This window comes from Malania oleifera, chromosome 7 (assembly GCF_029873635.1).
Source record: "Malania oleifera isolate guangnan ecotype guangnan chromosome 7, ASM2987363v1, whole genome shotgun sequence".
NCBI classification, from domain to species: Eukaryota; Viridiplantae; Streptophyta; class Magnoliopsida; order Santalales; family Ximeniaceae; genus Malania; species Malania oleifera.
Genome location: NC_080423.1, coordinates 26,793,881 through 26,806,617, shown reverse-complemented (window position 1 = coordinate 26,806,617; position 12,737 = coordinate 26,793,881). Strand labels below are relative to the sequence as shown.

At 33.7% G+C, this 12,737-nt stretch overlaps 1 protein-coding gene across 4 annotated transcripts in view; it reads left to right on the top strand.

Moving 5' to 3' along the window:
- The window catches only part of LOC131160474 (uncharacterized), a 179,143-nt gene that overhangs the window by 133,742 nt on the left and 32,664 nt on the right, over positions 1-12,737 (top strand). For all 4 annotated transcript variants that reach the window (XM_058116186.1, XM_058116182.1, XM_058116184.1 and 1 more), the window contains one exon: positions 5,456-5,518. In XM_058116186.1, the coding sequence (XP_057972169.1) occupies positions 5,456-5,518 (63 nt within the window). The remainder of the gene's footprint in view (positions 1-5,455; positions 5,519-12,737) is intronic.

Sequence of the window (12,737 nt, the reverse complement as noted above, 5' to 3'; positions counted from 1 at the left end):
TATTCAAAGTTCTACGCAACTAGATGAGGTTTGGGAGTACAGTTATGCAAGAGGAAGATACTTGCACCCTTGACACACTTGTCCTAGATTATTTTTGAAATCAACCAATCAAGACTTGTATTCTTCCCTTTTTTGATCAATTACCAAGCCTTTTGACATTGGATAGTTCTGCAAAAAGAAAAAAACTACCCTTACCTTCGGATCCTCAAAGATATGCGTAGACACAACCCCCAAGGATCCCTAAGAGGACTTATTCTTTCTTGAATACTTTTCCCGTTTTTTGATTCTTTGTGTGTTATTTACCTTATCTTTAAATATTGGGAGGTTTTGCATAGGACAAAAACTTCCCTCACTTTTAGATTCTCTAAGGCGTGTGGAGACATAACTCGCAAGTTCCATAAGAAGGTTCATTACAAATGTCTATTTAGTTTAATGAAGAAAGCACACAAATACATGTAGAGACAGAAAAGGCATACAAGTGAACATGTTAAGTTACCGTATACTCAAATAAACATGCTAACAAACATATCAAGTAGACATTCATTAAATGTATGCACTAAAATCGGAAGGTCTAATAAAATCACTTCGAGCTCGCTTGAGGTTTTGTGGAAGATTCTTGTTGAGTTTATAAAGAGGTTTAGAAGTAAAATTGATTTTGAGTTCAGCTCAAAGTTACTGGAAAACACTAACACACTAGCGAACCACATATTGGTACGACCGTTCCAAAATGTGGTGCATTTTCATTCTAGAACACTAAATCTAATGATCCAAAGTTTTAGTTCAATATTTTTCACATAGGATAATTCTTTATTAGGTAAAAGAGGGGGATCATCACATTTTAATTCTACTTTTGTCATTAATAATCTATTCCACAATTGCAAATGTCTTATAGAGTTAGAAAAAAGCTCAACATCCTTTCTAAAATATACAAGTACCGTTACACTTACTAATATACTTAATTACCCCTAATGTTCCACAGTTTAGAGCATATACCGTACCGCAATCCCATTCTTGTTCTACGAATCAGAACGTTCCACGTTCTAGGTAACATTCACTTCTGCCTATCATTTGTAGAAAGGTGTGCAGTTCAAGTGAGTAATTCCGATTTTCAAAAAAGTCATTGAGAACTTGTGTATTAGGTTTTGGTGGGAGTTGGGAAGATTAATTGCCACTAATGGAGTTTTATTCCATAATAGTTTTTAGAGCAGCCCACTGAGAAAAGGAAGTTGTACACTGGAATGGGTTAGAAAAGGCCACACATGGCAGATATGTGATGTATGTACCAGATTTGTTCGAGTAAAGAATGCTGAATTTTGAGGATGAAATTCCTAAAAGGTAGGATGGATGTGATGCTTAAGGTGAAAAATTATCTGTAAAGTATTTTTACCTTCATGAACTACCTTTTTGCGTGATTTTATTTTCTAATCAAATGAGTAATTATAATAATTGTGATGATTTTTCATTTGCTTCTTCAAGTGGGGTTAAATATAAAGATTAGAGAGTATGAAAACCAAAAGTAATTTTGCAAGCAAAAAGCATATCTAGGAACTGTTAATGTTTACGTGAATAATAAATTTTATTTGAGTGATTAATATTTTATTTTATGTAAGCAAATTCATCCAAGGTATTTATTGTTGTGTGTCAAATTTATAGCATTTGAAAAATAATATTGAAATTCAAATAATATAGTTTGTTCCATTATGCTTAAATATTTAAATTTAAAAAATTTATATAAATTTAGTACTTAATGGGATTCACTAGGTGGACTTCTATTGATTGTTCTAATTTTAAGTTTTATTTGTAATGCAAAATGGGTTGAAAAAATTGACTTAAAATTCTTGTGATCTGGGACCATCTCAAATACGAAAATAAGAATTTTAGTAAATTACCTAGACCGCTAAAGGAATTCGTTTTGGAAGGGCCTCGTACCCTAGCTTGGAATTCTAGCCTCTCTTCTAGGTGTGGGGCACGATAGAGGCAAGTAGGCTAAACACATGCAATAGCAAGCAAGTTTTACAGTGATTGTCGAACACTCAAACCTCCATTTAAGAGGTTTCTATGCTAATTGTTTTTTTGGCGCTAGGAAGCATCAATGTGATTGAGGAGTCATACTCCCCCTTTCATTAAGGCCTTACTCTATACAAAGAATAAAAGTATGAAACTTATGCTAGTATTTTCGTATTGATTATCGACCCAAAGCGCGCCAAATTCAAGTGGGCACAAGCAAGCATAAGGGTCCCTTGGCTTATGGAATTCTCCACCACTTGTGCATGTCCTTGTAGACTTTTTCACTAAGTACTCTTCTCCTTTATCCATAAATAGTTGCATGTCTTCCATTAACATCCAACTGATCAACCTTCTTCTTGTTTTTGGGGTCTCTTTAGCACATCAACACGTTCCTTAAGTCTAGCTACCTCTTTGGCCACATGGTTGACAGTCTTAACTTGTGCCTTTGACACATTGAGTCTGTTTTGATTTATTACACGACATGATTCTTTAATTGATGCTTCACACCATCCCATAATATGAAGGAAATCAAATCAAGAATCCATTCTCTGATACCAAGTGTCATTGGCCAAACACTTCACACCGTGAGGCACAAACTTAACTACTTAGACAAAAGTAAATTCCAAACATGAATATGTTCACAACCATTGAATTCAAATTATGCAAAAACAGTAAATAAACATGAATGTAAGCATGAGTGAAGATGTAAGCTGTAACACAATTCGTACTATTATACCTCTGTAGGCAAGGTGTGTTTAGCAAGGGAACAAGTTGGTTAAACATGTCTACAATAGCTAGTGAATTTTATAATGATTGATAAACACCCCCTCCCCTTAAGAGGATGCTAATCTCATAGTGGCACTTGGAAACATCAATGTGACCAAAGATTCATACTCCCTTTTTTTCACTAAGGCATCACTCTACCCAAAGAATAAAACCTACTCTAGTATTTATCCATTCCTACCCAGTGTGCACAAGACAAGTGGTTAGAGACAAGTATAAGGCCTCAAACGACTTGTCTTGTGAAAACCTATGATAAGTTTGTCAATGACAAAAGTTACCTTGAACCAGTCAAACAAATACCACAATATAAATTAAGAACTGAACATCTTTATTTATATTGTTGACATTGTTGCCACAAACTAGATAAGCCTAAGCTGTAGTGATGAGTTGACAATGATTTTTGAATTCTCCTTATCCATGTATGATAGCAGCTTGAATAGAGTTGTTAAAAGTCAAATTGGGGGTCTAACAGGTTTCATCTCCTAAATTATGAGTTTTGAATGTCTCTTGCAGGGTCTTTTTCATTATTGGCAATAGTTGCCAATACATTAACCAACTTGTGAGTTTGATATAGGCTGGGGTTGATCACCATTCTGTAAATGAATGAAGCAACTGAGATCAATAATAAATACTAATTGCACAAGAAAATATTAAACTTCATATGAAATTATAAAATATGAGAAATCAAAGAGGGGAGTTCAAATATATTGGTGAGAAGCTCTCCCTCGTGGCCAACTGCAAACACTCTCTCCCATCATTAGACGTGAGCAGGCAAGTGTAAGCACAATAACTCCTTTCTTTGTGAGTCTTTAGGGCTTGTCTATTCATGTACTAAGAGTCGTGAGGCTAGGCAAACCACTTCTGTTTTTTTTTTTTTTAATTTTTAATTTTATATATTTATTTAAAGCAGATTTTGGAGGGTAGGGGTCGGCGCTAGAGTGGAAGAGATGTAATGGGTAGGCGTGAGAGGATTTGAACCCATTGCATTTTGTACCCAAAACAAATGCAGGACCAAGTTGCGCTACATCCCTTTCAATTGATGGATAGTGTCATTGTAGATAATTCCTATCTTCTTTTCCACATTATTATTTCTTCCATTGATAAAAATAATTTATTTTTAAATTTCCTCTCCCCCCCCCCCCCCCCCCAAAACAAAAATAGAGCTTGATAGTTCAGGCTAAGGCTTTTTATAGACACAAAAACCACAAGCAAAAAAAATTCTACTCATGCCCTTATCTTGTTCCTTCTAGATTGCTAACCAAACATGAGATGCGATAGCTATAGTTCCCAATCTAGTTCAATACCATTTAGTCCATTTTTACAAAGCCTCAACTTGCAAAGTAGACAAAATTTTTGACTCATTTTGTTTAGTAGTGACAACCATGGTATTGTCGAAATTTCTGATTTCCATCACCCTCAAAATCGAAATGGCAGTCAATTCCCGTCTTGCATAATTTTCGTCGAAATTTCAACGAATCATTGAAAATTTATCGAAATCTCGAAATTTTAGCGAAACTAGTTGAAATTTTAACTATACGATGAAATTTCGTTAGAATTCAAATGAGAAATTTAGGAGTGAAGTGAAATTTCTATCTTATTTTATTTTATCGAAACAAAGGATTATTATAAATGCGTTTGAAATTATATGAAAAAATAAAGTTACAATTACATTTTATTTAACCATTCATATCTAAATTATCATTATTTGTATAATAAATAATATTTAAATGATTTATGAACTTCATTTGTATTAACTAAATATGTTTAATGTACATGATCTTACAAATATGCTTGATACACATACTATTTAACAACTTTTCCACCTCATTCAAAACATAGATGTATTAAATTTGTAATATATTAGTCCTAAAAATTATATTATTAAGTTTCTTAACCATTTCTAAAGTTTCACAAAGAATTTCATGCTTTACTACTAATTTCCGTTATTTTTTCAAATCGAAAAATGAAATTGACATCGAAATTGAAATTTCCGTACTTTTGGAGCTTCGAAATTTGATTCGAAATCGAAATTTAGGACCTTGGTTACAACATTTTTAGGCTCTTTTTGTCACGTAGTTAAGAATTTTTTCAAACCTTAAATTCTTGGGATCAATTTTTTGGTTAATGAAGGAACTAACTGAGCGGATATTTGGTTGGAAAATTACTGATTAGTACGTTTAATTTTTGTTAGTTATGTTACAATTTTTTTTTTAACCAAAATTTTTAGTCAATTTGGAAATTAAACTGAATTGGCTTTACCGAATGAACACTCAGCCCTAATGCTAGTAGAACTGATATTTATAGGCAGCACCTGTTGTTTGTTGTGAGCCTTGACTCCAACAATAAGGTTTTACTTACAAACTTGAAGCTTAGAGACTCAAGTCATGGAGACAATCTCATTTAGTGAGAAGGTAAGACCACATACATTATTCTACCTGTGATGGCATGGATCTTTGTGCTCTAGGTGTTGGATTTTTTTTCTGCACATGGCATTTCGTTTAGGAAAGCTGTCATATTATAGAATAATTACTGTTGCCACACCCTACAGCCACACACATAATTTAATTGCTTAATATAAGTTTTTCATTTAAAGCAGAAAATTAATTCTTAAGGTAGCACATGACGTTGCAACATGGATTTCATGGATTTAAGCTTCTTGTTTCAGATGGAATCACTTGATGCTCTTGGGCTTTTGGAGTTAACCATGCAGGAATTACATGAATCCATGGTTCGTATTAACTATAACTTACAAGTCTTTAAGACTCTTTTGTTACATGCGATGTTTATGTGGACTCAATCATATAAAATTCTTGTTTTATGTGTCTCTTTCATTTTGCACATATCATATACCCTTTGCATGGTTTTTGGATAATAATGCAATTATCTAATAATATGCTTATTACTTCTTCCCACCACATGTATTCTGGGGTGAGCCCATTTTCTTTATCTTGTTTTGTTAGAGATGATGAAGAACAGAAGAGAAGAAGAAAAGAAGAGGAAAAAGTTGGGTGGACGAGGATGGTTTAAATAAAGCCTTCGTGAAAACATCACTGAATTGATCCTTAGTTTCACAAGTGGAGCCCTGACAACCTTATTCAAAACAAAATCCCACACAAATTGAGAGTCAACTTCAATTTGTTGTCCTTTTTTTATGAAATGTTAGGTTGCTAGCGATATGAGTGGCAGTTCGATTATCACAAAACATATCTATGCATTTTGTAACTTCAATCATGTTGTGAAGTTAGAGATGGAGGACAGAAGAAGAGAAGAAAAGAAGTGAAAAGAAAGATGCTGTAGTTTCCTGGAGCATACGTACAACTCCAGGTCTACCCCATGTAATGTTAATAGCAAAAATTCATGAAAGACAAAATGCCCCTATTCATATTAGATGATTACTGAAATAGCATATTCTCTTCTAACACTCCCCTTCAAGTTGGAGATGTAGAAATTATTAAATGTCACATAGCCCTAGCTTGTTAAAACCAAGCATGCTTTAATAAAGCCTTTGCAAAAACATTGTGATCCGCAGATTATATTATTTATATGACTATGCGTTATATTATTTTATTTGGGGATATGTGGGAAGATAAGTGGCATATATATTACAAGTTCACTCAAAAGTCAATAACTCAAAAAATAAACTACAAAAATCACATTGTACGGGGCGGGCATTCTTTCACACCGCACTTGCCTCAACCCAATGATGAAACTGGTTTCTGGTATAGAGCTATGGATCACACTACCTGTGATCTTGTTTGGTTGAAGAACATATTGAAAGCATGGTTTTAAATAACGGCCGTTACGTAGCATAACGGTTGATATGTAACGTAAATCAAGGCCTCCGAAACCGATACGGGCCGATAATGCGGTTCGGGAAAAATTCATAGCCGTAACGGCCGTTACGTCTCCGTAATGGCCGTTACCCCAATGTTACACTTCGTAATGGTCTGTTACGGACCATTACATGCCGACAGCTTGCAGAAATTTGAATCGCCTTTCTGCTGCAGCACTCCTTTCCCTCTCTCCCAACTACCCATCTACCATTCAATCTAACTAAATCTAACATTCAAAGAGTAAACAGGAAAGTAAAAATCGTACCTTGAAATTTGGTTGGCCAAAGCAATAAGAAGGCTTCACTTCTTCGAAGCCTGAGCAGACTCATCTTCCTAGCCTTCGTCTAGCCTTCCTAATTCTAACTAAGTTCTTCGAAGCCTGAGAGTGGCCTTCGGCAGCTTCCTCCGCCAGTCGTCGCACTCGCCACCACCAGCCAGCCCTCTGCCAGTCATCGCACGGAGCTTGGAGTCATTGATAGCCCTTCGGTAGCTTCCTTTGGTCGTTGCACTCGCCGTCACCAGCCAGCCCTCCGCCAGTCATTGCACGAAGCTTCGAGGCTCCTCCGACTCCCCTCCCCTCTCTCGGTCTCACTCAGACTCTCTGCTCATCTTAGCGTGTGAGATAAGCTTTAAAATTTCAGTCAAGTAGTCAACACTCAACACCCACATCACTTCTTATTATGTTTTTTTTTTTTAATTATAATTTGTTGTAAATTATGTTTGTTAAATTGAATTAAAAAAAAGAGTAATTTAATAGAGTAAAAAATTAGAAAACAATAATAATTAAATAAAATAAAAATTTCTTAATTTATAAATATTTTAATTGTCTTATATTTTTTGAAAGGTAATTAGGAAAATCTAGTTCTATCACATATTTCCTGTTTATAAATATTTTTTAAGTTTTAAAACATCATTTTGACCTTAAATTTAAAATTATGTAAAATAAATCTTTACATGATCTATTTTTTGTTTTTAGTTATCAAATAAAGTAAAAATTGATAAATTTATAAAAAAAATTTTAACCTAATAGTTAATACATTAATAATTCAGATTTTTACTAATTACTACTGGAATTTGTAGAAAAAATTATTTTAATCCATATACTGAGAAAATGCTTAAAAAGTTAAATAGTCAATTTGTACTATATGGATCTCTATTAGTGATGCTGTGATGTTTTATGTATATGAAAGTAGAGCAAAAGTCTTTTCCTCCTTTAAAATTACAATGTTAATTTCTTATAGTTATAAATGAAAATAAATTCAATTTATAAAAAATAATGAAAATATCTTTTTAAAGATAAAGGAATATATTTTTTTGTAATAAAATATCTAATATTTTATAATTTTGTTTATTTAAATATAAAAATAAATTAAACATTACTTGTTATTTTTAATCAAATATTATATTTTATTTTTATGTAATAAGTATTTAAAATTAGGACTATTTAGTACTTATTATTTAATATTTACTAAATTACTAATTATAATATTATTCCTGTCATTTTTTTTAGAAAGGTTGTAACTTTGTATTTTCTTTATGTTTTGTGTAGAGATCATCAAATTAAGTCTATTAATATGTCACGTGATAGAGGAAATGAGAACTTACCTAGTGAGGATATTGGATGGCATTTTGGTACTGCGGTGGATGGTAATAGACATGTTATTATGTGTAAGTTATGTGGGAAGATAATTAAAGGGGGCATTACATGCTTGAAACAACACTTGGCACATAAAAAGGGTCAAGTAGCTGGATACTCAAATATTACCACACAAGTAAGAGAACAAATGATGAAACATCTACAACAGTATACTGAGAAGAAAAGAGAAAAACAAAAAAGGCAAGAAGAAGTAGAAGCCCAAATTAGAGGGGATTTTGAGAATATGAGCGATGAAGAAAACTTGGAAGAAGAAAGTATGAGATTTGCTCGATAAGAAAGCATACGATCAAAGCAACAATGGGAAGAGAGACAAAGATTTCGAGTAAGAACAACTAGAGGGGGTAATATTTATGAAGAGGGAAGTGGCTCTGGCAGTGGTGCTACCAGTGGTTTCAATAGAGCAGGAGCTCGATCTTATAGTGGTCGAGAAGTTGGAGGTAGTGGACGACAATGGATCAATCTTGATACCCTTGAAGCTAGACTAAAGGCAATGGATCCTATTTTAGAAAAAAGCAAGAGTGCGAAACAACCAAAAATCAACACTAAGTTACTGAAAGGTTTAAGAAGTAAATTAGGAAAAGTAGTTGGAAAATTCCTAATTTATAATTGGATTCCAGCTAATGTAGCCGACTCTCCATTTATGCAGCCTATTTTTGACATTGCTGCAGAGGTTGGAAAGGGGGTGAAGGGTCCATTACCCTATGAGGTATCTGAAAGTTATTTGGAGCAAAAGTATGAAGAAATGAAAAATTATATAGCTTCTTTTGCTGGAATTTGGAAGAAGAGAGGTCTAACCCTTATGTGTGATGGTTGGTCAGGACTAACTAGAAAACACATTATAAACTTTTTAGTTTATTGTGATAGAGGCACCGTGTTTCATAAATCAGTTGATGCCTCTGATGTGCCAAGCAGAACAGCTGAATATTATTTCAGGTAATTTTCTAATTTTAATTGTATATGCAAATAGTATTATGAACTTGTATGTTTTTAATTAAATAGTAGTAATTATTGAATCTATAATTTCATTTCAGATTAATGGACGAGGTGGTTGAAGAAATTGGAGAGGAGAATGTTGTTCAAGTAGTGACTGATAATGAAACTGCAATGAAGGTAGGAGGAAAATTATTAATGCAGAAGAGACCCAATCTCTATTGGATAGCATGTGCAGCTCATTGCATAGACCTTATTCTTGAAGATATTGGTAAGAAAAGTAACATGAAGAAGGTCTTAGAAGATGCAAGAACAATAACCTCATTTATTTACAATTACACATGGACAGTGAATTTCATGAAGAAATTCACAAATAATAGAGAGTTACTTCGCCCTGCCATTACTCGATTTGCCATAAATTTCATTACTTTGGAGACTATTGTTAGGCATAAACAAGCACTAAGGGAAATGTTTACATCTGATGCTTGGAAAAACTTAAGGTTTGGGATGGCAAAATCAGGCCCAGCATATGATTCAAAGAAAATTATCTTAGGCAATGAGTTTTGGCAAAAAGCCTCTGATATCATTAAAGTGCAAGAACCCTTAGTGAAAGTTTTTAAATTGGTTGATGGTGATGAAAAATCAACCATGGGCTTCATATACGAGGCAATTGATAGGGTGAAGTTGGCCATTCAAAAAGATTGCCGGTTTTACAAAGACTATTGGAAAATTATTGACAACCAGTAGAGTTTTCAATTCCACCAAGATTTGCACACTGCTGGTAAGTGTAAATCAAATATAATTTCTTATTATTTTAACTTTTAAATTATGCATAGTTGCATTAAAAAACTATTGATTAATATGTTTCTAAATTTAATTGTAGGGTATTTTTTGAACCCACAATTTCTTTATGGTGCCCTGCCCTCTCCTGAAGTTGTTAGAGAAGTCATGGATGGGGTTAAAAAAGTGATAACTAAGTTGGTACCCGATATAGATACTCAAATTCGGGTTATTAATCAAGTAAGTATTGATTCCATTAAATTGAATAATGAATTGTTCTAGTATTCTGTAATAATTTCAAGAATAATTATTAATACATCTAATTAATTAATTATATTTCACAATCATCATTTTTTAGTTGTTTCTATATCGAGATAGGTAGGAGACTTTTGGAACCCCGTTGGCTCAAAGGGCAGTGAAACAAACAAATCCTGGTAAATATGGCTATATAGCTAAATAATGGATGAATGACTCTATTTTCTCTTTTTATGTTCAAATTTGACTTTTTGAAAAATCCGCTATACTAACATAAAACTTTTTTTAATTATTCATGCAGCTGAATGGTGGATTCATTATGATTTGTGTGCTCTTGAGCTCCAAAGAATAGCAATCAGAGTTCGTAGCCTGACCACATCAGTTTTGAACTGTGAGTGTAATTGGAGCACCTTTAGCCTCATCCATACGAAAATAAGAAATAGATTAAAGCATATGAGACTACAAAAACTTGTTTTCGTACATTACAACATGAGGTTAAAGTTAAGACGTACAATGAGAAGAAGCCAACGAGAGAAATTGAAGAGGGTTTCAATCCTATCAATTTGGACTACATTTTCGAAGAAGATGATCCTTTAAGTCAATGGTTAGAGGAGAGAGAGACACCACTACTCGACGGTCATGACAATTCAAATTGGTTAAATGATGAAGTTGGTGGTACTACAGAAGGGGGTGATCAACCACCAATAAACGCGCATGATGATTCAAGTTCAAGCCCTAAACGTACACAAAGTGATGACAATCTTGGTTTGAGTCCACCAAGTGGTGATGATGGTAATAGTGGTGCTGGAGTTGGGGTTGGGGGGGGGGGGGGTGGCAGTGGTGGTGGTGGAGGCAGCGGTGTAGAATATAATTATGGATATTACATAGGGACATCATTTGCAAGGGATATATATCCTTCTGATCCTTATGGACTACATGACATACCCGAAAATTATGACTTGGGTATTCCTCCAGGGAACCAATCTTCACAACCCAGGAGAAGGAGTGCTCGTGGTAACCCTAGTGATTCTACTGAAGATTCATATGGTGTGGTTTGTAGTTTTGGCGACTTTGGTTTAGATGGTTCATCATTACAATCATATGGATCTCATCTAGCATATCCACATTATGCATCTCGTGACTCACATTTTTATCCTAGTGGATCAGGAATCTTAGGATCTAGTGAGTCTTCTTCTACACACTACCCAGAGCCAGCTCCTGCCCCAACTTATGGACATTATTTAGGAGGATTTTCATCACCAGTACATTTTCAAGAGCAACAACGAAATGACGCTGAGTTTATTCAACTATGTATTTCCCCAAGGATGGGGAGATAATTTCCCATCCCAATCTCAAGATACAGATGCAAATTATGAAGACCCTCCACGTCATTCTTTTTGGTGGTGACATGTGTTATGTTATAAATTTGTAATATTTTATTCATGTATTTTCAACTATTTATTGATATTTGATATTAATCATTTTTTAAATTCATGTATGTGTAATGTGTATATTGAGTATTGAGTCTATTGATTCATTTTTAGTAACTTTATGACTTTAATTAATTGATTCTTACATTTCTACATCTTTTTACTCATTAAAGTAATGTAAACTATAAAAAAATATGTTTTTTTTTGTAAACAGCGCACTAAAATTAATATAAAAATCATAATGCCTATTAAAAAGCATTTGTAGGTTGAATGAAAGCCTTCAAAATTCATTAAAAATCATGTATTAATGGATTTCAAGTTTATTTTTTGATTTTGGCATGGTTGTGCATGAGTGAAAAAAATTCATGACCGTTATGCCCGCTTTCCGTTACGTAACACCCGCGTCTCCCGCTACCCGCAACACCTGCGACCATTACGCAACGTTACTCGCGACCGCGATTTCGAACCATGATGTAAACAAAGTAGGGGATAGAATTTTAAAAATCATGATGGTATTAGGCCAAGAGATAATAAATATCATTAGTTCTTATGCTCCTCAAGTAGGCTTAGCACAACCACACAACACTAAGTCTTAGTGTTAGATATATGTATTAAAAAATGGAAGAAAAATAATAAAATAAACCAGTGTAAGAGAACTAGGTGGTGGAACCTAAAAGGAGAAAATGTAGTACAATTTAAAAATAAAATGATCAAAGATGGGGATTGGACTATAGAGGATGGGATAGATACAAATACTCTTTGGAGTAGATTAGTTAGCTCTATTAAAAAGATAGCAGAAGAGATTTTAGGTGAATCAAGGGGAAGATTCTTGAATAGCAAAGTAAGTTGGTGGTGGGATAAAGATGTCCAAAAAGCCGTAAAAACAAAAATAATTTGGTATAAAACGTGGCAAAAATGTAGAAACATGGACATCTTTGAAAAGTATAAGGAGGTAAAAATAGATGTAAAAAAGGCTGTTAGTGAAGTTAATACAAATCATTTAATAGTTTGTATTATAGATTAGATATAAAAGAAGGGGAAAGAGATATATTTAAACTTGCT